General features: G+C 36.5%; 1 protein-coding gene across 15 annotated transcripts in view; it reads left to right on the plus strand.

Annotated features, from left to right (window-relative positions):
• COL25A1 (collagen type XXV alpha 1 chain) overlaps positions 1-27,479 on the plus strand; it is a 308,172-nt gene that overhangs the window by 157,127 nt on the left and 123,566 nt on the right. For 8 of the 15 annotated variants that reach the window (XM_040554847.1, XM_040554846.1, XM_040554856.1 and 5 more), the window contains exons 4-7: positions 99-106; positions 2,062-2,088; positions 21,816-21,842; positions 27,380-27,397. In XM_040554847.1, the coding sequence (XP_040410781.1) occupies positions 99-106; positions 2,062-2,088; positions 21,816-21,842; positions 27,380-27,397 (80 nt within the window). The remainder of the gene's footprint in view (positions 1-98; positions 107-2,061; positions 2,089-21,815; positions 21,843-27,379; positions 27,398-27,479) is intronic. The other 7 variants (XM_040554854.1, XM_040554857.1, XM_040554853.1 and 4 more) reach the window with 1 other exon arrangement.

Genomic DNA, 27,479 nt, shown 5'->3' on the forward strand with positions numbered 1-27,479 from the left:
TATATATGTGTCTTTCTTTAAAAACTTCATAAGCTTACTTTTTTTTTTTGTCTTTTTTTTTTTTTCCTCCTTCTCTTTCCCCTTTTCCCCCTCCACAGGACCTCCTGTAAGTACAGTGATACATTGTTGGTTCTTCCAGAATCAGGGAGAAATCTATGTTAGATCCTGTTTTGTTATCACCACGATAAACTGATCATGTATCATCAAGAGGGAATTTTGATATTTATACTTACACAGCGTAAACACTCACTAATTATTTTGGAACCAAATAATTTAGTCAGAAAGTTCCATAAGAAAAATGTCTCTAAAACTATAAAGCTTTACATTCAGCGCTCCAGATAGCAGTTTGGACCACAATTCCATGTAAGTACATTATTCTCATTTTGCTTATAACTTGGAAACAAATATTTTGCTACAGGATAAAAATGTGCGAGTGTGTTGTCTGAAGTCCAGACTCAGTTACTCTGCCTTGTACTGGGTAGCAACTTCCTCTGCAGTTGTCACAAATTCTTGGGGTAAAGACTCCTTGCTCTTCAGAGGTACATGGGCTGACAGGCTCATTGTGGTGAAATTGTTACTGAGGCCAGTAAGTCCTTGTGTAAAATGAATATTGAATAAGACTGCTCCATTTAGTAACTTAGTTGACTTTCATGCTGCTCTTGTTGGTAAGAAAACAGTTTCTCAGCTTTTTGTTTTGTTTGTTTGTTTTGTAGCATATTCCCAGGGTAGGTCAAAAGTCAGACTTGAAGAACAGGAGTAAACACATGAATCTCAAACATTTGTATTTGTCATGCCATCCATGTTCACCATACGGTATGAAAGTGTCAGCTTGAAAATAGTGAATTAATATGCTGAACTTCTGCTGTGACCTGTTGATTTTAGTGCAAGCTGTATGTACTGAGCAGTGATAATACTTAGCCTTGAAAGATTTTGACCGTATTCTCAGGAGTTCATAGTGGTAAGTTCATTTAACAAGCCATCAACGAAAAGCCAGGCTTAATGCATAATAGTGCAGTCTATTTGAAAGAAACATTGCCTTCCTCAACTTCTTTTGCAGTCTTCCTGTGAAACACAAAGAATAACCATAAATCATGATGCAAGTGGTTTTCCTGTAGCAAGACAACATAGCAGGAGTTCACTATGTGGCTCATTATGAATGTCTTTGACTCTGTAGGTCCCCTTAAAAAAAAAAAAAAAAAAAAAAGTCTAGTTCATGACAATATTAATACAAACCTGAAATAGCTCAGAAGGCTGAATTATTCTTAAAAAGTGTCTGACTTAAAATTCTGAGTCTTATATACAAAACTGCCTTACAGTACTTCATCTTGCTGAAAGTCAGTAAGGTTTTAAGTTGCTACAAGGCATTTTAAAATGTAGTTTCTGTTGCTAATTCATTTTTTGAATCTCATAGACACAGTCTGGCTAGGAGCAACTGTTGCAAACTCAATTCTTGTTTTCACCTGGGATACTGTGGTAATCCTTTTCATTTAAAATCGCAAATATTTGTATATTCCACACAGCATTCCGTGGAGTTTAGGTGCATGCTGTATTTTCAAAGGGTACTGCAGTGCTCTATTTTCCTTGTACATGACTACTGAGCATCATGTGTGGGACCAGTCAAAGGCTGGGGCTTTCAATTTTTTTATGCTCTGCTATAGCATTCTCGAATTTCTTCTTTGGCACCTATGATCTAGCAGTAGCCTATGTATTTATGACCTTACTGCCTAAGCACTAAATCTTTTTTTCTTTAACCACATATTGCCCTTTAGTCTATAGGGGTGATTCTCTTCATAACAAAGGCAATGTCGTTGAGCATCAGAAGTAGTCAGTAACTTCTTAACTAGAATGTTTCATTTAAAATATGATTTCCATTGTCAAAGCCCCCTTTTTCAACATGTAGTACCGATTTCATATCTGTTGGCTTGAAATACCATCACTTATCAAGAAATTAATGGATTTGCACTTTTTAATTTGCCAGTAATGTACTCTGCATGCTTGTTATGTCATATGTCATGACTGTGTTGTTAACGTGTGTCATACCATTTCATCTCATTCAACCAGGGTCTACCAGGGCGAAATGGCTATCCGGTAACTCATCATATATTTATGATAGCTTATATTACTCCAAAATTATGTTTCTGTTTTTTGGTTTTGCTTTATTATTGTCAAAAGGACCTTTTTCCTGTTTCTCAGATGCCTACAAAACGTAAGACTTTCCATAAAATAAAACAAAATCTTTGAGAAATTTTTAAAAAGAACCTCAGTGTTTACAGTGCATAAATGCAATGCACTTCTTGTTTGACATTGTATTTTGTGTTGACTGTCTGCATTCTTGCATACAAAATTAATTTTTCACTAGAATTAAAAAAAATAATAATAATCCTTTAGCAGGATACTGCATCTCAATTTGCCATACTAGAAAGCTGTTCAGCTGGCATATGCAATCTCTAAGTCCTTTCTTTCGATTGTCCTGTTTCTCTTGATTGCTTCCTTCGATGCACTTTGATCAAAATAAAATGTTATTACAGAGGTCTTAGCAGTTGGCTGCATAGTCTCTCAGAGTAATTTTATGATAATATATGCACTTCATTTTTCTGTCAGTTTCGTTCATATCTTTGGGATTTGTTGCCTGAAAATTGTAATATATGAAATAATGCATCTTTCTAAATTCTGTTAACAATATGTTTCATTCAAGTAGTCAGGAGAGCTGACTGTTGTGTCCCACTCAAGAAAAGAATTATGTGCCTGGTGTCATGTGTGTATTAGAAACCAAGTGACAAAATGTGGTAGCAGATTCATTTCAGAGACAATACATATGCGGAACATAGTGACTGGTAAGGCATGATAATGATCTTACTTTAAGCACTTGATAATATATCATGCAGGGCCCTTCCAAAATGATTTGCCTGTATATTTCAGACAAAAGATTATTTTTTTAGTGAGTTTTAAAAATGTTTCTGTTGGTAGATGTACACTGCTTACCTTGAACAGCTGGAGGTGGAGGACAATTTGAATGTTTTTTTCAGGGCATCTTCTGTAATTGCAGAGTTTACTGAGAAATGTTACCAATGAAATATCATCCAATGCATATCTTTACTATTATGAGTAGTTGCAAATCAGCTGGTGAGGAATTAATCACTAGTAGTAAGAAACCTGCTTGAATGCAATGAAACCATTATTAGGTTTCAGAATGCTTATTCCAATTTCACTTATAGTGCTTAATATGAGTGTGCGTGTGTTTGGGAGAAGATGGAGTGAAAAGCTTTACAAAAAAAAACTTATTTTCTCATCATCTAGCTGTGAACTTTGTATACAGAGATTTGGATTTATAGGAAGAAAAACCCACGGTGACAACAAACCAGCCCTTATTTTGCGGCTTCTATGGAAATTAAATATTTTTGGAGTTCTGTGTTCCAGCTAATGACCTTAAAGCACAGGGTGAAGGTTATGTTGTGCAATGCATGAAAGCCTCATAGACATCTTGGCAAGTTTAGAAAATGAGTGAATGCATCAGTGATGGACTCATGCATGTTTTGAAGGCTCCACGCGGACAGCCTGAAAATATTATTTTCTTCAAAGCCTGAAGGCCCAGTGCTTTGTCCATGGTCCAGCTGTTTTCTTGGAGAGGTTTGCTGTGGGATCTGAAGACAATAAAGGCACTTGAAAGCAGTGTTACTGAAATTACTGGTTCTAAAAGTGGAATTGTTATGGGCAAACTTCAGTGCGAATGCGTTTCTCTGCATGCATGCAGCCATCTATGCGTGCACATGCAAATGTGTGCCTTTGGTAGTGCTTAGCACTCATCAAATGCTACTTCTTCCTGCTTGAAAATGACTGGGAATAGAATTTGGCTTAGCTTCTTGTTCATTGTCCTTGGCTGGCTGTTCAGACACTTTCAGTTGCAGCCATGTCGTCCTGCTTTGAATGGGAAATACGTAACAGCAAGTGTGATGCTTTTTAAAGGTACTTGTACAGTCTTTAGACCTCTATGAAAAGGCTATTAGAGTTTAAAGTTATTTCTCTAGACTCCTATTTAACTCCTATAGAAACCTTATTGCTTTAATCTTTATTAGATTTTCTAGGGTATTCTGTGAGGATAGTGAGGTATATCTGCCACATGTAAACCGGAAAAGCTCTCTGCTCAGTAGGTAAAAATATATCGTTGCAATGTCACAAAACCTAGCAGCTGTTTTCTCCAAGACTTAAGTTTTCAGTGTCTTCATTCATTCTAATTCTGAAGGTACCTTAAGACATAGTAACAATAACAGTGAAAGGAATTCCAGTGAGAAATCCAAGTTCCTGGGAAGATATGGTATCATAAGTCAAGAACATAAGCTGGACTTACTGCTGATGTGTAACACACTTATCAAGGGGTTTATAAGACTATGATTAATTAGTTATTATGTAAGGCTCCACCAAAACTATAAAAGCTGTATAGTGCTATGGCTCCTTTTATCCTTGTTAAGAGCTTTGTATAACAAATAGAGTGATCAAATTCAGAGTTATAACTCTTTCTACTTCTGTTTGAAGTTGAAATAAACTATCATAACTTCTTAAGTAAAAGAGAACTAGAAAAATGTGTAAATATAAGAATAAGAACATGGGCATTTTTTGCAGTGTTGTTGCAGTCTCACTTGAGAAGTAGTAATGCTGGAACTTGTGATAATAATAATAAAATAATACAGCTGCTTGGGACTGGAGTGAAGAGACAAAATACACAAACCCTGTGGTGTGGGAAGAAGAATCTTGCGAGCTGGTTGGATGAGTAGAAGTTACTGTTTTTCCACTGAAAAATTGAAGTGGACTGAGAAAATTTTCCCTACCTCTTCTCCCAAGTTGAATTTCAGATCAAGTTAAATATCCAAGTAAATCATCCTCAAAATTGCTGCATTTTGGTACAGATGCACTATCTTCAGATTTCAGAATGAAGTGTCAGAATATGACAGTGCTTATAGAATTGCTTCATAAAAGAAGGGGTTGGTGAAATTTCTCCTACATCTTTCCATGATAACAGGCTGTAGAGCAGCTGATACACTTACAAGACTTTAGGACCTGTGGAGAGTTTTGTCTGCTCCAGGTGACTGTGTGCTTTGCATTAATTCCCATTTTTCTCAATCTTTGTTGACTTTAGTAGCGGAAAATGCCTTAAACATCATGCATCTGAGTTTTGTACCTGTCAAGATAGTGTCTCAATATACCATAAGACAAGCAGTATCAAGATCTGTAGAGAACTTCAGATTGCTGTTAGAAGTCTCTGACTCCTGTTCTGACAAAGAACGCTCCAGGAAAAAAAGAGAAGAGCTGTAAATGGGTTTGAGTATGGAGAAATAAGCTTTGTATGGAAGAATGTGAAAACTGCTGTTGTGTGAAATTGGAAAAATGTGTTTTATTGTTTTGCTGTATTCCTTTGTCAGTACTTCTTATTTCATTGTTTCTGCTGCTTCTCCAGGTAGAGAGAGACTGAGGCTGTGTAGGCAAGTGTGCAGTAGGTAGTAGTGTAGCATGAGCCCTTTCTTCTTCCTTCCTCCATTGTTGCTGTTATATTATGAAACTCTAATGTAATTATACATAATAAATTTCCTGGACAGCTTGGGAAGAGCACCGTTGTGAAGGGCAAAGCATTGAGCTTTCATTCTTTCTATTCTGTGCAGTGACCAGGCAAGGCTATGTTTGAGGGCTCTTTTGTATTTGCCTGCATCAAATAACTATAAGATCTGGCTCTGGTCTTCCACCTGTTTATTTTTAAGAAGCATAAAGCCAAACCAAATAGATACGCTGATGGTATTTTTTTTCCTAGCATAAGAAGTAGTGTACAATTGATGCATGAAGTTTTCTAATCAGGGTGTTCTGTCAGATGCCTGCTTTTCCAGTTTCTTTCTTCTTTATTAGCATTGCTAAAGAAACAAACAAAAAAAGACTTATATGGCAAGACTTATTTTCTCTCATTTAACAGATTTAATGTGCAAGTCTATCAAAAAGAAAGTGGTAGGAGTCGGCTGGGCTTTTTGTGTCAGTTCAGGTTTATCTAATAGCCTTTATTCTGTTATTTTTTAGTGTAAATAAAACATATGGTATATAAAGTTAATTCCACCCAAAAGCAAGTTTTTAAAACTCCAGTACTCTGGCAGCTCTACAGCTCTGGCATTGCAGTAAAATGAACATAACTGAAAGAATCTAAAGAGAAGAAATCTGAGAATTTTTCAACTGTGATTAAGCTCAGCCTATGGAAGTCTTAAGCATCTCTACAACAGCTGTGGTATTTCCAGTAGCTGGTCAGGGCTCTTCTTTTTCAGTTGCAGTGCAATATAAATGTCTAAGCTCAAGTATTTGCTTTGTCAGTTCCTGACCTTCCCCTGAGGATTTGACCCAGTGATCCTACAGAAGCTTCTGTCTCTCTTTTACAACATTTCTTCTTCTCAACAGGTGTCTTTGTAGACCACCTTTTATTTTTGGCATTTGACCAAAATAAGGTCTTAAAAGCATATACCAGCAAAATTTTGCAATAAATTTCAGGTTTGGTAGATAAATATTTATAACTATTTTGGGTTTCAGAAGACTTCTTTATTTTTTAAATACATAGAAAATTCAAAACATCTGGAATCTGAGGAGTTTCTTTGTACTCAGTGGTTTCAGTATGTGTTCTCAGTTCTGTGTAATTTATCCTTCTTTTTTAGTCCTGACAGTAGTGATTGGCTTGGAAATCATGAAATTTTCAGTTGACCCATCTGCCTGCTTGTTCTGAGTTCAGGGAATGCTCTGCTTCCTTCAGAAAGGTACAGATGGTCAACTGTCCATCTCTGAAGGTTGCTGGGTTTGCCAATTTCTAATAGAGCCATGTACTCACTCCTTGCCCCAAAATGAGTTGTTCCCAAAAGTTGCCAGCTGATGCCAGTGCTTTAGATTCAGCAGAAAATGAGTGACTACTCAGTATAAATTACTAAGTATAAACTAATTCCTTAGAGCTCTTTTTCTTCTTTCTCATAACCACTTTCCATTAATACATTCATTACAGCAGATCAGAACTCTAAATTTTCTTGCTGTGCTCATCAAAACTCTGCATATGAGCCATTCAGTAGAGTGACCAAACTTTGAACATCCAAAAACATGCTTTGGTCCATCTCAAGTGTAATATCAACATCACAGCCAGTCCCTAGTTTTCTTTGTAGGCCGTACACAACTGCTACAACCCTGCCACAGAAGCTTGTAAGAGGAGCTAGGTTTCTCTATTCCAATCAGGCCACGAACCCCAAGAGTTGGGGCTGGGGAGATTCGACATTCAGTTCCACTCCAATGGATGGAGATAAGCCAGTTTTCTATGGCTGTAGGTGAAGGAGGCTTTCAGCCTTTTCCATGGATACATCTGTCAAGTTCAACACTCAATGGTAGCTATTGCAGCATACCAGTGTGGCCTTTTTCAAGCCATACCTGTGTTATATGATGTGAGCCCTGAGCAAAGGTTATCTGAGTACAAACTTTACCTTGATATTGAATCATAGGTATGGTCATAATTGCAGTTTTTAAGCTGTAGTCTCAAAAATTACATTCTGGCACCGTTAATATTCAGATATGTGTGGGATAAAGTTAACCCTGGGGAAAAAAGTGGGTTAGACCTTTCCTGCTTGCAGTTGTTGCCATCCTGTAGTATCTGTTAATAGACCTACAATGGCAAGTTGTGTCAACCTGTCTGTTCCTAAAAAACTTCTATGACACCTCAAAAATCTTCATAACAGTCATAACACAGTGAATCAGAATTTCTCAACAATGCAATACCCTAGCAACAGTTATAATGTTCCCCCAAATACTCTTCAGTTTAAACAGGCACAACAGACATTTGCTGTGAAGCAGGTTAATGATGAGTATTCTGTGCTATGTGGAATGCTATAAGAATTTGTTAGGTTTTTCTTTTTTTTTTTTTTTTTTTGAAAAGTACTGCAGCGAGGATGTAGTAAATAAACGCCCAGTTTTGCTTACAAATTTTTGGACTGTCTCTAAATTCACATGGCTGCTTGCATAGTAACTGTAGCCTTTCTAATGAGGTCACATTAATACCGATAATGTTTTTTATGAGCTTTGAATCTATGAATCATATATAATACAGTTCATCAGTTTATTTATATGCTGATTTTTTTGCACCGATATGAGATAATCATTACAATTTCTTTGAACAGAAAGGTCTGAGATATTTTAAAGTCACAGTTTCTATTAATTGTGTCACAGATGATTGAGGCTACACATCAGCACACGTTTATTAGCTTGTTGCAGCCTGATTGCCATTTTGAATGAACCATGGGCTGAATCCTTTCATCTGTAACATCCATGTAATGCTTAGTGCATAAATAAGAAAATGCAGTGTTTATTCCAGCAGCTCACTGGAGGACGCAGAGTGCCCCAAGTTTTTCTATACTGGTTACTGTGATCACTGAGTAACTACTGACTCGTGGAAAAACCAACAGTGAAAAACAAAAAACAAAAAAAAAAAAAAGAGGAGGTTTCTATGCTTTCCCTCATGTGTAGTTCCAAAAAGAGAGGTGACATAGATGAGTCAAAGTAGAAACTTCATGTGATGACTTCAGAAAATGATTTGGGCTGCAATAAATGCCTGCCCACATAGTATGTTCTGATTTAAATTAATTTCTAAAATATTTTCTACATAACATTATAAATAAGGTTGTAAAAATTAATAGAATAAAATAACATGATAATAGGTTTCTTGATGCATCATTACTAATATGGACAATTGTTACTACATGCTGGATTCTCCAAGAATCTGTCTCAGATGCATGGACAGAGAACTAAAATCTTGAAAAATTCACATCTCTTCATAGCATTTTGTAGATGTCAATATGAATTGAGCATGATAACACTAGTATAAAGTAGGTTTCTGTGAATCATTATAGAGTTTAGGTTCACAGCTAATGTTAATTCTAAATGATAAAACCCCATATATCTATCAGGTAAACTCAGGTTTATAGCTGATGGCAGATAGATAGGTGTAATTTAACAACTAAATGCCTTTTTCAGTATTTTCTTTCATAGCTTTAAATTTAGCCTCACTTTTGTAATTAAGTTTGTATAAATAGGGAAAGGAATTAAACTGGTTTGTCAGTTATTTGACAGTAAAGATATATTTCTGGTCTCTCTAGTCTACTCCACTGGCTTCAGTTTAGCAGCTAAGCAGGTGGCATGTAGAAGGCTGTAGTTAGGATTTTTCATGTCCATGCTTTGGCAGACATAATGCTTGAACTGTACCTAAGATCATTCATTCTTGCCTTTCTTTGGGAATCCTGCTTGAAATTTCCCAGTCATTTCCTTGCAACACACGTTGCAAATCTCCAGTGTAATGGAAATAGCTTTACTTATGAAACAAACTACCTTTGAGCAAAATTATGCATTCCAAATGTTTTCCCAGCATATGCATGGATAGATATTGTAGCTCTGGGCCTCATTTCTCAAATTGTATTTGTGACAATCGCATGCAGATAGACAGTGAATAACCAGTAATAGTTAAAGGTGCCTCTTGCAATTTGCCTGAACTGTCCAGTTTCTCACAAGTTTTGAGATTCAAAGGAAATGTAAAATCGCAGTAGAAATCCTGTATTTAATTACTGTTTATTTCTATCACAAATGGAAAGAGAAATCCCAAACTGTCATAAGATTCTTAAGTCAACAATTCATTCATCTTGAAGCAGAGTTGCAAATATGACACATGACTTTCCTTAACACTGGATCTTTCATTTGGCCCTCTAATATAGCTGAAAGATATCTATCACTTTACTACCCATATAGCTCCCAGATGAATATGCTTATGGGGGAGTTTGTGCATTTTCAATCCAAATTGAGGCCAAGGGCTGTAATATTTCTTTGACGAAACTTGTTCCTAAGTCACTAGCCTAGATGGTTTTATTCCCAGATTTCCAGAAAATGCGCGGTGGAAGTGCTCTCTCAAAGCCTGGTTGCACACCTGCTTCCCTCTGCAGCCAGGTTTCAGGTCCTGTTTATGACAGAGGCCCCACAAGCAGGGAACATCTGGAGCAGACAGGCACCTGAGCTGTTTGTCCTCAAAAAGCCGAGTGAGGAACTTTCTCCCCATTAGGAATCAAAAGGTTTTTTCACATACCTGCAGTGGGCCACACACTGCTTAGCATCATCCAGTGATTTCACCAAAAATAGTTTGGGCTAGCATTTATCATGATAATAGGATCTCAGCCCCGTGTTTTCATGCTTCTTTTTTAATGTTAGAAGTTAGGTGGTAGAACAAAGCCTTAAAGTACTTCTCTGCTCCCGGGGATCTGTTGGTATGGGCGTGTTTAATGCACACTTTGCCTCTTGCACCACAAGAGGAATACTAGGGTGTTATTTGGACTGCCTTTGTTTTCCTGTTTGAAAAGATGAGTTCTCAGCTATGTCCGTGCATACCAAACTCAAGATTAGTTAAAGCAGTTACATTTTTGAAAGCAAACATGCTTGTCTGGTAGGAAAGATTTATACAAGCAGTATGGAATGTCTATTGGAAGTTTTTTCCATGACTGTAGGATACAGATAATAAATCACCCTCACAAAATGGTGGTGGATTTTTCTTTTCTTCTTCTCCTTTTTTTTTTTTTCTTCTTCTTCTTTGGCTTAAGGTAAAGCAATTAACATTACTTTTGCTAATACTAAGATCTACAAAGTACTGAATCTAGAAGAAAATCATTGAGCTAAGAGCACTTTAGGTTTATTTGGTACAAATTCACAGCAGCTATTCCCATGATAACTGAGAGGAATTTAACCCTTTGCCTCACAAAAGGAGCATACTGAAAAACAACCATATGTACATGAGCACTCATCAGCTGAAAGTAATATTAAGTTTTTAATGTAGAAATCTGCTCCTTTTATGTGGTATTTGTACTACAATAAACTGCTGTTTACTTATGGTTGATGAGGCTGGAATTCTTAGCAAATGAAGTAAAACCAGGAAAAAATTGGAAATTGATAAAAAGCCATGCTATTCTTTCTGTAACGGTTTCTCTTTTTACCAGATTGCAACTAAGGTAAGCAATGGTAAGGATAGATTATTCTACTTTTGTTCATGTTGAACAGCACTTACCCAACAAGCAATCACAGAAATAAATGTGAGGGCAAAGTGGATTTGGGACCTTGCAGAGAAAAACACAGAAGACAAATTGCAGGTGTGAAGGAAGTGCTTTATTTATCAGCACACAGATTTTTTTGAAACAAGTTTTGTCACTATACTGGAGCTTAAAGGTTTATATATATATATAAATATATATTTTTTTTCAGTGGTATTTGATATGTATACTGAGTTTTTGGCCTACAGCAACTGGAGTGATTTCAGTTTGCTACTCACAATTTGTTTCAGAGAGCTTTGTTAGCAATGGTGCAGTTTTTGAGTGTGAAGGTTGAAAGCATGGATTACAGAATGCTCCAAAAGCACCAAGAGTAACTAACTTACAGCACTTTAGTAACTTTTGTTGTGCATAATATAGGATTTGCATTCCAAGTCAATGTGAAAGTCCAAGTGCAGATTCCCCCTTCCTCTCCCCCCCCTCCCTTTTTTGTTTTTTTTAATAGGAAAACTTGAGTGAGGTTTGTGTTTTTTATTCAGGTAGACTGACTGATTAGCTGTCCTTCAGTATACCTCAAAAGAGGAAATGACCTCAACATTTCCACTTCCAGCTGTGTCGATCAATTATCCTGACTTTTTATCCATTCTGCAAACGATAGGAGATCTCTCATTTTAGCTCTCTGCCCTTAAGGTATCTAAAGTATAATCTGGTATTGCCATCACATACAAATTGTTTCTCCCTAAATGAGAATGCAAAGAAACTCATTTTTGTTCTTCATGCTGTCACCAGCTTCTGCAAGAATCCTTTTATAAGCTTGAAATCCAGTTATGTCAAAACAAAGTAATGAAAATATTTTATTTGGATGTGTTCATGTGTGTCATCCACAAAACTTAAAAGCATAGTCTAGAGATTGTAAGAACAAATGAAATAACGAAATTGATAAATGTTTTAGGATTTTAGGAGCTGTTTCACTGAACTGTATTCTGTCTTTGAATTCACTAGTTGAGCTCTACTAAACTTCAATTTCAGTTGTGTAATTGGACTGAAATTAGGAAACAGATAAGAAGACTGATTTGCTGGAAAATGGCTCAAAAAAGCATAGGTGTGAAATACTTGGATTTGGAAGTTTTTCTTGGTTTGGGATGAGTAGCCCATGTTCTATGTCATGCATTGATCTGATTTCAGCACCTTTCTTTTCTTGGCTAAATGTTTTGTTGGCTGATTTTGCTCATTTCTGTTTGCGTAGCAGTTGTCAAGGAAGAAGAAAAAACTTCTTTCTAACTGCATGGTTGGGACACTGGTACCACTTTGAGTTGAAGGGTGATTTCAGGATAAAAGTAGAGAAATTTCTATTTGTTTCTAGATGGGGTAGCTGCAAGAAGCAGAAGTATAATTATGGAGAAATTCAGTATCTTCCCTTAAATATCTTAAGGGTGAAGACAGGCACCAACTTGGTTTTGGAAGATTTTGTGGAGATATGCTTTTGTTCTCCCGTGTCCAAAAAAAATATTAAATAATAATAATTAAAAAATCAGCTGCTTTTCGTATAAATTTCAAAAAAACACAAACTGAATTTGCCATAAAAGAAAAGGAATTGGCAGGAGAAGTTTGGAAGTTGAACCTGTATAGCTTTTCACCTAAAAAAGAGAAAAGAACTGCAGGAGAAGTTTGGAATTTGGACCTGTATAGCTTTTCACCTAAAAAAGAGAAAAGAACTGCAGAAGAAGTTTGAAGCAGTATTACTGCTGTCTCCGAATTAATATGACAGGATTCTTCCAGCATCTGCTCAGTAGCCTCTTATCAAGCCAGCTACAAGCAACCCCAAAATCCTTTTAGGACTGGAAAAATCCAGCATTTTCCCCCTCTTTAACCCCTTTGAGTGAAGTATTGGAAAGAAAAAGTTCTTGAGTTTTCCCATGTTTTCTTGAGTTTAGTCTTGTAAAAATTCTGGCACCAATAGAAAGGTTATTCCATCTCAAATATAATCTCCTTCATTATCTCATGATCTTTCAAATGTTGGACTTTGTTTAAAGTGAAATGCCCAGAGTCTTGCATGAAAGGCCATTAGGACTATCTGAGGTCAGTGGGACAGAACAGTAAGGCAATAAGTGAGGTAGCCCTTAGCTTCCCAGTGACAATAATAAGCAGTAAATGCACAGATTTACAAATAAAGATGTTGTGTGCTCGTCTGAGCACTTTATATGCTTTGTTGTGGTTAGTTATTTTGTTTTCATGGGCACCATAATAAATGTTCCTTCTGGAAACCAGTTTTGGTTTTTTTTTGGTTACCACTGATCGTGGTAAGATCTATGGGAATTTTTTTTTTCTTCAAGGACTAGAAATAATTCTTAAGGTGCAGATCCTTTCATTGCTACATCCCACTTTTCTTGTTAAACTGGGGAAATAGAAGAGGTGGTACATCATTAAAAACTGTATGGGGAAACACTTCAGGAAGAAAGAATGAAAAAGGTTGTAGCGCAGCACTGCATTCTGCTTTATTTTCTGGAATGAAATAATCCCCTTAAGTATGTTTTAGATAGTTTTTCCATAACGTTTTGTGCTTTCTGAGGATGTATGGGTTCCAAAGCATTTTGTGGGGGACAGAATTGAATGCAGCATTACCAACTTTTAAGGAATAATTTAGGTTATAGTATGCTTAAAACAACAGTAGTGGGTTTAAACTAGCCACCCATATATTTGTGCCTTTTAAGTCTGATAGGTACATGACACAAGTATCTGAATGGCCTTGCATGTGCAGAATTTTATTTTCTGGTGTCTGAGCACATGTGGCAGTGCACAGCTGAAAACACCTGCTTCTGAGTTAAAGTTTATACACAGTGCATCTGTGCAGGTTTTTCGTATGTTGTATCCAGATGGAAATGCTGCATCTAGTGCACCAGTCTGAATGTTGGTGTTTTGGTTATCCTCAAACTGTTCAAACACCTTTCTTCAGAACACGATAGCCACAGGAAAGAGATTGTAGGATTTTTATTTTATTTTTATTTTTTAATCTAAAGGTCTATTTATAACCCTTGGCTTTTTGTTTTCTTCTTTTAAAACCATTGTAACTGTTCTTTTATGGAGATATATCTGCTCTGATTGATCTCCTTTCTTGTAAGTCAGAAAGGAAGAATCTCTATGGCATCTATATCTTTTTCTGAATTCTCTGGAAGCCGCATCTAAAATATGTGCCTCTTTAGGTGGATAAAAGGAGCATGACACTTAGATTCCTTGTATCCCAATGGAGCACAAATTAATTAGGGTACCTGCTCTTGAGTTTTGTTGATGTTCCAAAGGTGATGGTTTCACTAAGAGAGGGTCAAAAATCAGCCTATAAACGTTATGTCTCTGTGGTGTTGCATTACTTGCCAGAAGACTGTGTTTTTAATTTTACTTTATGGTCCGCATTCTCCCTAAAATAAAAGATTTTTAGAAACCAAAGAAAGAGATTGACTGAAAGAAGTGAAATGATTTTTTTTCTGTTATTCTGTAAAGCCATCAAAACAGGCAGCAAGAAAGATTGTTCTTTAGGAGGGTTCCAATGAGTAAATGGATTTACTTCCATGGTGGTGTGGGGAGACAGGGATTCTTCAGAATTATTCCAGGAGAATGAAAATCTAATTTATCAAAGTCATCGTGCCACAGCTGTTACAACAATCTATCTCCTGCTGAATGCCAGCCAACTAATTTTTGAGAAGTGATATTTTTCACAGTTTATTGTTTTCTCATCAACATGGCACCAACCACATCAAATATTTTCACACAATGTCATTGGCATTGATGAATTAGCCATATGCTTTCTATCTACGGATACAGGAGTTTCAATTTCTTTGGGAGAAACAAGAACTGTTGGGTAAAAGGTAGGATATATCTCTCTGTTCTGTATATAAGTTCTCATTGTTCAATTACCCGTTAAGCTATGCTGGAATTCAGTAGCATAATGAAGTGTTTTTATGGATGTATGTAGTTCTGGAACCCTTCACAAGACTGTTTTTAAACACTTTAAGGCCACATTTTTTAATTCTGTTCCTTTTTATTTATTTGTTTTTTAAACAGCAGGCAGTTACAATATGCCATGATAAATCGAACGCTGTCTGCCTACAGTCTTTTAGAAGAGTTTGTTCCAACTTAGGTCTGCTCAGTTTTTTCATGTATTTTTGCATATATATTTCAGCAGGAAGGGCAGTCATATACTCAAAAATGCATCTGCACCACAAGAAACTGCCTATCAGATTTCCTGCAGAAACTAAAAAAATGAACAGCATCTCGGCAATTATTTTTCAGCTGTGAAATGTGCTTTTGAAAAGCTGTGACTATAATTTTTCTTGCATAGAATTTTTCGTACTCCCGTATTGTTACCATATGTGGTGCTTTTTTTGTAGTTAAGCCACTCAGTGAATAGCTAAACTCTGAACAATTTTTCTTTCTCCAGATTGCTGACTTTTAGATATAATCAGCCCTTCTTATAATTGCAAAGGAGTCATTAGAGCGTTCAGACTGCGTGCAGGTCTTTAGGCTAGGAGTCTTGTAATCTAGAGTGATGTCTCTCCGAGAAAAGGTTTTGGAGACTGTATCTAGCAATTCTGGTTAATTTTGGATTCTTTAAAACTGTCCTTCATCATCCATCATCTTCAGTTACTGATTATTTCCATTGTCTAATTTGGGTTAATCTGGACTTTAGAGCCACTTCGTGAAATCCATTTCTTTAGGTCACATGTCCTTATGTTTCTTGAAATTCAAAGACAAATGTGAAAAATATTTTCTTTCCAGTAAGAAGAATAGCCAAGTAAGTGTAAGATCCCTGCCAGTTCTGCATGGCAGTTTCCTATTAGCATTAGATTATTGCTTTACATATGTATGCTGCATATTTCTCTATATTGAAGGCACAGCACTAGGCAGGTGTTTTAAAATGGAAATTGGAATAAATTCTGATTACCTTTATGTTCATGGACTGAAGTCTTAGTGTTGAGAGCCTAGTTTGTGCACAGTGTGGCTTTTCTGGCTGGTGGAAGTGTAGTCTGGAGCCTTATTCGTGGTGCTGCTGTTCTTCATTCTCCAGGTTTTATCAGCTCCTTGCTTCTGAGTCTCTTCTGTGCTTGCAGGGTATACTTTTAGTTCCTTGTTGGCTTGATAAAGGCAATTTTGTAGGAGAGAATTAATGTGGTTTACACCAACATGCAAAATTTCAGGAAATACAGGATTAGGCTATTCAGGATTAAACAATGCACTTTTCTTTAACAACGTAGTTTTTCCATTGAAATAAAAATAAAGTATGCTGTCTGGGGGTGTTCAATTCAAATCTCAAATAATTTTGTATTGGTGTTTCGAATGGGTCTAGGAGAAGCAGGATGTTGTTTCTCAAGGCTGAAAGAGGTAGAGGCTCTGGCAGTTGACACGGAACCTGTAAGGTTCTGGATAATAAGATCAAGCAGCCTAACTGCTGTGAACTTTTTCTTTTAAATCTTTTAAAACTATAAAGAAGCTCCTGCCTTGAAATACATTTACTTACTTTGCAATCTCCAGGTGCTGATCCACCTTGCTGACTTTTGTCTCAAGTAGTAGCTAATAGAAACTGCTTGAGGGAAGGATTCAGGAAATTCTGTAATGGACTTGAAATAGCCTTGTAGTGCTCTTGTCAGTAGTTTTGCTTTTGGGGATAAGGGGGTTTTAGACAGAAGGTTCAACTCTTTTGTACTCTCATTGTTCATTGTTCTCTTCTCACAGTAAAGTTTCTTCCAGCACAAGTGATCTGGATTATTTGCTTTTATCAGTAATGTTCTGATTGCTGGCCAGACTTGTTGCAGGTTGATTTAATGCACTTTTTTCTCCCAGGGTTGGGACAAGTTATTTCTTTACCTGGGCTTTTCACTCTCACTGCTCTTGAGAGCAATCACTTCCAGTCATCGAAAAAGAACCAATAATGTTTCATCAGTCAAAGAAATTTAGCAAGTTGAACAGCTCATCCTACTTTTTGCCCACAGAAGCTCTAAAACAAAGTTTCATTGAAGAGAAATCTCATCAGACTTGCTAGGGAATTATATTACAGCATCTAGTTAAAGTCAGCCTTGCTAAACCTGTAACTAACCAAAGAGTAGAAGGGCATGGGGCAGAAATAGTGGCTATCCATCACTTTTAATGGTATCATGATGAGAAAATCTGACAATTCTGATTTTTCTTACAGTCTATCAATCTTGAACTAAAATAGGTGATTTGAAAAGGCAATGTGTTATGTTTCACCTTACCTGAACCTGGGCACCATTTATAAACCTGCTTAGATACTGATTGATTTTTTTTTTTCCACACAGGTGTTTTTAGACTCAGTCACAATAACTGAGATGCAGCTGATACAGGTGCTGTAAAGCTAAATTTTAGCTTTCTTCTGAATCCTTGATACTTCTTATTGTATGTCTTTGCATAAGAGATTTCAGGCAGCTGCAAGTAACAATTTAACAATCAAGCTTGCAGCAGATTGTTTAGAAATATGTAATAACTTAGTCATGCAACTTAATCAGGAAAAGAGTTTCTGAATTCTGAAATGCTACAGTGATAGTCAAAAAATATATTTTAAAGCTGTCAGATATCTAAAAATATAAATCTAGAGGATTTTTAAAAAAATATTTTAAATTACCTATTTTCTACATTGCAAGAGAGTTTTTTTTTTTTTTTTTTTCAAAAATACTTGATTTCCCATAAAATAGTCAGGAAAAACAGTGAGCTATCAAAGTCTGAGAAATGGTTATTGGCCTGTTTTTAGCTTATACATATATATAAAAATACAGAATTGGACTAATTTGCAGTGTCAAAATTTTTCCTCATTCTTCACACAGAAGTACAACAAATACATTTTTCTGCATGCTTCAAATGAATATAAACCTAGCAAAAGTAATCACTGCTAAAATATGCTGATCCAATTTATTAATAAAATCAACCCCACCCACCCCCAAATTTATTTAGATAAAGGATGATCTGCAGCTCCTAAAGAAGAGGTGATATCTGTTTTCTGTTTAGTATATATCTTCTGTTTCAGAATGCAGTCTTCTGATGGGTATTCCTTAGATGAAAAGGATCACTGAAGGACAAATAGAGAAGTCAGAAGGAAGAAGATAATCCAAATCTTCCTCTTTTTTCTGTACTCCTTTGAACGATTCTTTTATTGCTTAATAGATTTCAACATGTGATATCTTTTTCTTATCTTTACTTTCCAGTCAGAATTTTCTAAAGAAACAAATGCTGTAGTAAAGCTGCTTCAAGTAATATTACTGGCCATCTTTTTGATAGGAAAGATCTAAAGGTTTCTGGTACATCTGCTGACATTTTCAATTTCTAACAATAACTCCCTAAAATCCTTAAAATGTTTACCTCTAGAATAACCCAGTTTAAACAGTAAACAACTGATTTTGTGTAGTGTTCAAAATCTGACTAAAAATACCTGTGAGATGCATTACATTTTACATCATTCTTGAGGAGTGGAAGCTACTTCTCACAAAAAAAAGCTAAATGGCAATCATATTCTCCTTCCTCCCATGTGTTGTCCCTGTCCATTTAAGGATTATTAGATAAGTAGTTAAAGCTGAGAAAATAGTGGTTTATTCTTTTTGGGGGAAACAAAATTACTGTGTAAGCATCTTTGCTTTTGAAGATCCTAGAAAACATCTAATACCATAAGTGAATATTCAGTAATAGCATATATTTTAAAAAATGGGAGTGGAAACCTAGAGAGGAAAAGCATAGTCCAGAAGAAATATTTTCAATGCCACCTCTGTTACCTCTGTGAGGTTGGTGGATGTGTCTGTTGTATAAAACTACTCATCTCCTTGTCTTTTGTTGTATTGTCTAGTTTTTTGAAATGTTTTACCAGAGTTGTGTTATAGAAGACCGTGCTCCCCTCTTCTCCCCTCCCCTCCATTCCCCTCTCCTCTCTTTTTTTTTTTTTTTTCTCAGAAATGGCATGCTAACCTATAGTAGCAGCAATTTAGCGAATAAAGCAGGAAGCTGTTTGAACTATGTGGTGTGCAGCTTGAGAGATGGTCAAATTCATTTTACTTTGTTTTGCAGTTAAATACTTGGTTTTGTTGTTGTTGTTGTTGTTTTTAAATAGTGAAAGAATATTATTTAATTTCACAGTAATGACCCCTTATCTTAAGGGATTTTGTTCTCCTGTAGGGCAGTATGTCTCAAGCAAGTGTCTGAGACTCTTCAAGATGCTACATATAGGCCTTTAATTCAAGCGCACGAGCTACGTAGCATGGATAAAGAGACAACAAAATAAAAATAAAAATTAACAGTACCAAAAATGCCTATCACTAAGGGAGCACAAAAATAGCAAATAGTTTTTTTGTTTGTTTGTTTCCTATGATAAACTTTCCCTGAAAACAGTGATTATTTGCAAAACACAATACACTGTTACAGCTACAAGAGCTTTTGGCTGTTTCCTCTAAGCCAGCAGTTTGACCCCATAATGAATTTTCCTTCTACAAATACTTGTATAAGTATTTTCTGTATTCATTCATCATAAAAATAATTAAATCTTTTGGGCTAAGCTTGCAGGAGCCTAAATTGTTAAATTTTGCTGCTGGCCTACACAGCCCTCTGGGGAACTTTATTTACATATGGTGGCCTTACTGTTGAGTTTTCATTGGTAATATCTGTAGTTTGCTTTTTAGAAGTAAACGTATTCATAGCCTGGGCTCAGCTCAGCCTTTGGTTTTGCACCTGCAGCAGGCTGTGTAAATAATACTAGATAAATATAACGTAATACAGTGCTAGAAGAATCTGAGAAAGCTAATAATTTGGATATTTGCCTCAATTTTTGGGGTGTACAGTAACATTTAGAGGTTTGCTAAATAACTGTGAGAAAATTGATAAGTGCCATATATGTGTTTGTGAGCTACAAGTACGTGATAAATAGCCTCCGAGGAAGCATACTAATAAAAGCTATCTTGTTAATATGTTGGAAAATGTTGCATTCTTTTTTGGGTATCAGGGAAGAACTGGTTTAGAGAGAACATTAGAAAGATTTTGTAGGCCATCTGAGTGCTCACAAACTTTCCCAGGATATCAGCCCCTGACAAATATAGTGGTCATGAAGACAACCAAGGTACTGGTGACCTGCTTTATGTTCTCAGCACGTCATCTACTCTGCGATGTGACAGGAAACCACAGTAAGAACTGAAGGGAAGGAGAGGTAAATGTTTTTATTCCTGTAGGGCTGCCCAGACACAGCAACTTGTTGTTGGAACAGACAAGTAGGTTAGTGCAAAGGCTTCTTAGAAAGCCAGTAAGGTACCAAAATCATGAATTTCACAGAGTGTACATCCAGCTGATGTCCTCTTTCATTATAGATGCCTGGACTATCCAGCAAAGCCTATGGTCTAGACTGGGAGAGAGTGAATAACTTGGGAACTCACTAGATTGACACCACATCACTTTGTCTTAGCATTTATTACTTTCTTGATAGCTGCTGGACTGACTGTTGGATGCGACTGTTGGTATTAGTGTAGAAAGTAAGAATACACACTCCTGGTGAAGGGGTGAGTAGAAGCACTGCAGACCTGATTTAGGCTAAGCTATTACACTTTGAGTTTTGCTTACAAGGCAAGCCTAGTGCTGACAAAGGGTATAAAAGGCAGCAAGGGTAAAATGGATCAAGTTATGTGCTGTCTTCCAAGCAACAGTGATCCAAATCAAGCCGTGTGAGCAATCCGTCCCAAGTGGCTGTGTACTTAGGGAATGTGGTTTGAGTGAGTGACTGTCAAGCTCTGAAGGGAAAGTCTGGCTGCAGTGCCGGCATCTAGGAGAAAACTGTCCCTTTTGCATGGGGCAAACAACTGAAAGCTCAGAGCTTCTGTCTAACGATGACTTCAATAGCAGAAACAACTTCTTTGCCTGTTCTTGTCCCGTTGCCAGTGAAAGATAACTTGACTGTTCATTGTCAGAAAGTATAGACATTAAACACCCAGTGTAAAATTACTCCAACTTTCTCAAGCCCCTATCTGATCACCTAAATATGCAGTTAATACAGCATCAGCTACTGAGTTGCAACAGGGTGCATCCACATAAAATCATTTCTAGAATTTGCATCCAAATAACTGGAAGCCACCTTTGGGTAAAGGAAACAAATAACTTTTAAAGTATCAGTGAGGAAGTTCCATGTTTTCTGTTGGAAGGGGCAGGAAGAAAAGCAGGATAAGGTGTGCGGGAATTCTTGGCCAAAGTATAGGGAGAATTCTTTAGTAACTCAGTCAGTTGTGTGAACTGATGTTTCTTATTAAACATCACTATTACAATATGTATTTAAATACAGATTAGTTATGAGATTTTAAGTGTTTGCTCTTTTCATCTTGCAGCCATGTGATTGTGAGAAGATCATTCAGTAAATAGGCTACCTATTTTATTTTCTCATTTAAAGAACAATACTCAAGCCAGATGCATTATTTCATATGTTTGGTTATGTTGTACTGCTGTGGCTTGCCAAACTAACAAATCCTTCACTGCACGTTGAACACCAGCTATTGCCTGGCTACTTTGCATCATACTGTTTTTATTTCTACTGTCTTAGGTCTGCTCCTTTTGTTGTTTCTTCTCTGTGCCTTCATTCTTAAAGTATTTTTAAGGTATTGCACTTAACTGCTGACATAGTTAATCATCTTCTAAATCCTGCAGTATTCCCTGAGTCTGTATATATTCCTCAATTTCAGTGTTCCGCTGATTTTAACTGTTCCATTTTGTTTTGGCTTTTGATTATCCTAGGGTCCGATTGGTATGGATGGAAAGCTGGTAGGTGATTTGTTCAAAACCAGTGTAATTTAGGTCTTGCACATATTCCTTCTTTGCTTTTTGAATTGCTCATGAAGAAATGTATGTTGATCACATATTGGCTTGCTTCGGCATAACTTATTTCAACCTTTGTAACACAGTCTTCAGGAGTGCCGAAAAGCCACTTGCGTCTGTTGCCTCTCTCCCAGCAAACAGAGACCAGGCATGCTACTCCTATTCCCTTATCATTTTCTGTCTGGGTTAGGTTGGAGGACAGGTCCAGAGAACATCCCACAAGGGTAGTTTGGTGGTGCTTCTCGCATGGTAGGATATTACTTCTGACAACATATCCGTGGCTCTTGATTGATTCCTTTTTCTGCAGGTCCTTCCTTCTTGTGTTTTTGTTTCTCTGCCTGGATTTTGCTGGCTGATGATATCTGAATAGCCCATTTTAAATGCATTTATATGCTATCCTAGATATTGTTTAGGGAGATGCTACTTGAATTAAGTTAGAAATGACCTTTAATTTTATACAATGGATTCTGCTCAGCTGCTAACAGTTTCTCATGTATGAGTTTCCGCAAGTGAGACACTATACATATATATATGAATTTATATATATAATGAAGTGAAACACTATATATATATAAAACACTATATATATATATATATGTATATATTTGTGTGGGTAAAAGTGATTTAGATGTATGAGCCTGGAATTTTTATGTTCCTAGCTCTTTAAAGATTTAAATCATGCAAAAGGTGTGAAAGTACAGTTTCTGTACTTCCTTGTGCTATTCTTCTTGCTCCTTTTCTCTTTCTCCTTTTCCAGGACAACCTTTTTCTTTGGTGCCTTGAATATATCTTTTCTGTCCTTTCATTTGCTACAAGCCCATTTCCTTTGCAAGCTCAACTATTAACTTGCAGTGTCAGCTTCCATTTTCTTTCATTAAGAATTTTTCCTATTCTCTTGAAGTTTCTGTCTACTGCAAAGTAACATTTCTGCAATGTATGTAGTCTCCAGTCAATAGGCTTGTTCCTTAACCTGCTCTCCTAGCAGATTAATAGTTTACCTCTTGACTTGAGCTCGACTTGCCTACACCATATATCTTTCTTCTTCTTTCAGTATCATTTACATATCAGCAGCTAATATTAGGTTAAATTGCAAGGAAATTATTAACAATCAGCTGTACAAGACCTTCAGTTAAGGTAATCACAATAGGATGACAAATTTAACCCCTTTCTTTCCTGCCAAATAACATCTTCATTGGTAAATAGGAATATAAAAGAGAAAAGTGTTACGAAGATTTTTCTGAAACCATGGGAGATTATGCAGCTGTACCTACTGTTTTAATGAAGGTAAACTGAATACAACTGACCAGTTGCTGGTGTAGGGACCGCTCTGCAAGTGCGTGTGGAGAAGAGCAGTTTGTTGGGAGCTTCCACACAGTAAATGAAACTAAGAAACACAAACAAAACTCTGTCTTCCAATCCAAGATGAAGAATATGATCTATGTGCTGTCAGGGAGACGTTCACCTCTGTTCTGGGACTACAGCTGAGGACTGTGGATTGTTTTCAGGTGTCTTCTTGGGGTCTGCTACCCATTTCTTCCTGATAATTCCTATTACAAAAACAAAATAAAGCACCATTTTTTTTTCATTTCAGAAGCTTAGGTTCTTTCAGAACAGGTCATCTTTTCTTTGTGCATTCCTGACTTCTGTTTCTTTCTACTTCTTCATTCTTACTATGATAAATTTCTCTTCCTGTTAGCACCATGGAGATGTATCTATGGAAGAACAAGAGAGTTCATTCTTATTCTGCCTTCTACTCAGAACAATCATTTAAAATGGTAGTATTGAAAAGCAGTAGGAACTCAGATAGATTTTTAAAACCTGGTCTGATTCTAGAGAATAGACCAAAACTACCTTCAGAGTACACATCTGAGTAAGGTTGATACGGCAATCCTTGAGATCCCATTAATGTAAAGGTTTACAAGGTCTTTTGCTGAGGAAGATTATGCTTTAATCATCAGAGAAATTAAAATTACATAAATTAACTCACTCTTAAAAAAAAAAAAAAAAAAAGTCCAAACTGTACTATGAGCTGTATTAACACAAATCCTGCATAGCTTTACTGAGACCTAAAACAGAATTGCCATCCATGTGTTAATATCATCCACTTTCAGGAGGCAATCAACGCTCAGTTTTACATTACATAACACACTTGAATTAAGGATATTCATTATTATTTTAAAGTTAGAGTAATGCTGACTTTTCAGTCTTGAAGAGTATGTTCAGCCTGTTTTTTTAATTTAAAATTAAGAGAAATAGTAATAACTAAAACCTTTTAATCTACAAACAATGTGCATTAGGACTAATTTATATAGCAGTGGTCCAGAGTGATTTCAGCAATTCTGGAGCCCTCTTGGGAGCACAAGCATATTAATTGAGATTGAGCTTGCTCCAAAGATGAATCATGTTAGATTGTGTTCAAGGATTTTTTATTTTTTTTTTAATGAACATGCTAGTAACTCAGAGCTTTATTCCTGACCCTTTCACAACATACAAAAATGAGAGAAGGCAAAATGAATTGCACCTTATTCATCTCCCAGTTGTTGAGCTTCATCTCAACAATTTGAATTGTTGCTATGTGGCAACAAACCTTTAAAAGCAAAAACATCAGTATTGTGATGCCTCTTTCTACCTCCCCCTTTGTCAGCAAAGCTGATGAGTTGCATAATATAGTCCTTGCTGCATCCTCTGGCTAATGTCACTTACTGCATCATAAGTGAGAAAAGAAAATTATAGTGTCATGGAATTTGCTAGTTAGCTTTGCAAGGAGTGTCTAAGGGTATATAAAAACGTTGAAGGATTGAGAACAACTGAAAAACAGAAAAGAATTCCCTTCATTAATGCAAAGTTCCTTCCAGATGCAAGGAGCTCATAGCTAACATCATCAAAAGATCTTGCTTTGGATACTTCTGTATTAGGCATCTGTATTTACAGTTAAATGCTGGAAAATTGCAAGATTGACAGCCTATATAAATGAAGAGTAACTTAACTATTATATTCCTCATTACCTCAGAGTTCTGTGTCACCATGAAAAAAAACTGTCCTATAAAAATCCAATTTCTAGATTTCCTCTCTCCATATTGCAGACTTGATAAAATAAGAATTAAAAATGCGCAATAACCAAAAGGCAGACTGGCTGTGCTGTTGAGACTGAGAGTAGAAAACACTTGCATGAGAGCATGCTGTTATCCTTGACCTTTATATCACGGTATGTTTGTATTAAGTGTGTATGTCCTTTATACATAGCATGTACCACACGGACACAGAGTAGCCTCCTTGTCTAAGTTAGTGTGAAGAATGAAGTGTCAGTTTTCAAAATCTTTTTGTTTCAATATTTTTTTTCCTGTTCATTTCCTTTCTACAGATTTAAATCAACATTTTGTTGAAACATTTCAGACTTCAAGCTTTTTGTGTATCTTGGAGACACTTTCATGACTTAATCAAAATGTATTGTCTTTAGATACACTTGTGAGATAAACATGTTGTGATTTTTATATGAAAGTTTGCATGCACAAGTCTCAGTGTAGTCTATTTATACATTTATTGTACATCAGTAAGCAATTTCCAGTGGTTTTAGCATATAATGGCTTAAAGCTTGCTGTAATGGAAAGATTGGGGTAGAGGCTGGGTGCAGAGGAATCCCAGTCATTTTCATTATACCCTATATTGATAGAACTGACCAATTCAGAATACTTTATATTAGAACCGTCAAACCTCAGTCAGTATATATGTTTTTTTTTTTGTTTGTTTGTTTATTTGTTTTCTAGAAACCCATATAGAGCAGTATTATAAGGAGCTAAACAAGACTGCAGCATCTATGACAAGGAATGCTTTAGGCTTCCTTCATTATAAGGATTAGATAGCCACCGTAATTCTATATTTTACAATGATTTTTCTGTAACGTTATTCTAGTCCAACCCTCCTGCTCAAGCAGGGCCACCCAGAGCAGGTTGTCCAGTACCATGTCCGGGTGGCTTTTGAAGACCTCCAAGCCTCTTGGGCAACCTGTGCCAGTGCTTTGTCACCTGCACAGGGGAAGGAAAAAAAAGAAAAAAGGAAAAAAAAAAAAAAAAAAAAAAAAAAAAAGCATGTTCAGACTGATGTTCAGTATGTCCCTCTTGTACTGGGGAGCCCAGAACTGGTCCCAGCACTCCAAGTCTGGCCTCACCAGTGCTGAGCAGAGGAGAAGGATCATCTCCCTCAACCTGCTGGCAATACTCTGCTTATTGCAGCCCAGGATACTGGTAGCCTTCTTTGTGGCAAGAACATGTTGCTGTCCCATGTTCTGTTCAATCTGGAGTCCACCAGGGCCCCCACATCGTTCCCTGCAAAGCTGCTTTCCAGGTGGAAAGTTGTAGAAAAAATGATGATAGAAAATTACTAGTTCATAGCAAGTCAGGTTGGTTGGAATCTGTATAAAATTTTCAACTCTGTAAAATCGCCCTCTAGCTAAAGTGGAGAGGTTTTATATGACTTACAGGAAGTCTCCATGCTCGATTACTTTTAACCAAATGAAATGTAGTTTTAATCAGCTGAAATCTCATTGATATACCATAAAACACCATAAGCTAAACTAGCCCTAGGAGTTTAAGACTTTGTCCCTTTTTAAGGAGACATACAAATACTTACAAATATTTGTCTGTGTTTTACAGTATGAGCTGGTTGTCTATGTAGTTGTAGTTCATAGTCACAGCTACTATACTGTTTTGTAATATATTTCTGCTTCATGCAAATGATTTGCAATCGGTAGGCCAGAATTATTGATGACTTTAACTGACTTTCCTGGAATAGGGGTATTAGTGGTGGGAAGTCTACTCTGGAAGGGCTTGCAGCTTCTCAGTTTGCAGTAGGTGTCTCTCCATTTGGGCAGAGGTAGTCCCAGATGTGATGCTGGTAAGTAAGGGAGAGGAAATGGATCAGTACATTCCCAAGCTACCTCTTAGGCTGGCACCCAAGGGTTCATCTGTTGCTGATTTTCTAGTTTAAATATTAGTTTATACTTGTTGGAAATTGTGCTCCTTGCAAAAAGTCTTGCTTCCGCAGCAATGTGTTCCTCCAGTTTCTAGACTTTGTTCATTCACTAGGCAGTAATTAGCACTTCCCTGAATCCTGGGTGTGGGCCATAATGGAGAAAAAGTACCCAATACCTACTCCTAGATCAGTTTTGTATCTGTGGATTCTTTCTCGCTTGAAAACAGTTAAATTAGGTCTTTCTGTAATTTCTAAATTGTATTGTTCTGACTGTATAAAGTATGAATTTTCTCAAATGCAGGTTCAATGATGTGTTACTGTCATTTATTTCTGGAATCAGTTAATTGCAACCTTCAAAATGAATATTAGAATTAAAAGTCCAGAATCTGTTTTCATTATTGTTGATGGTTTGTTTGTTCTCTCTTTAGTATAAAGTACTGTAACTATTTGCTACTGTTTAAGGAGTTAATCCTTGTTATAACTTTCCGTAACCTTATCTTTTTCTTGTTTTTCAGGGTCAGCCTGGTCCTCAAGTAAGTGCCATCTTATTTCCTACATAAGTTAAGCCTAATTGGAAGGCCCACCAAACTCAGGTTATCTACAAAGTATTTTAAT

The sequence above is a fragment of the Cygnus olor genome, chromosome 4 (assembly GCF_009769625.2).
Source record: "Cygnus olor isolate bCygOlo1 chromosome 4, bCygOlo1.pri.v2, whole genome shotgun sequence".
Lineage (NCBI taxonomy): Eukaryota > Metazoa > Chordata > Aves > Anseriformes > Anatidae > Cygnus > Cygnus olor.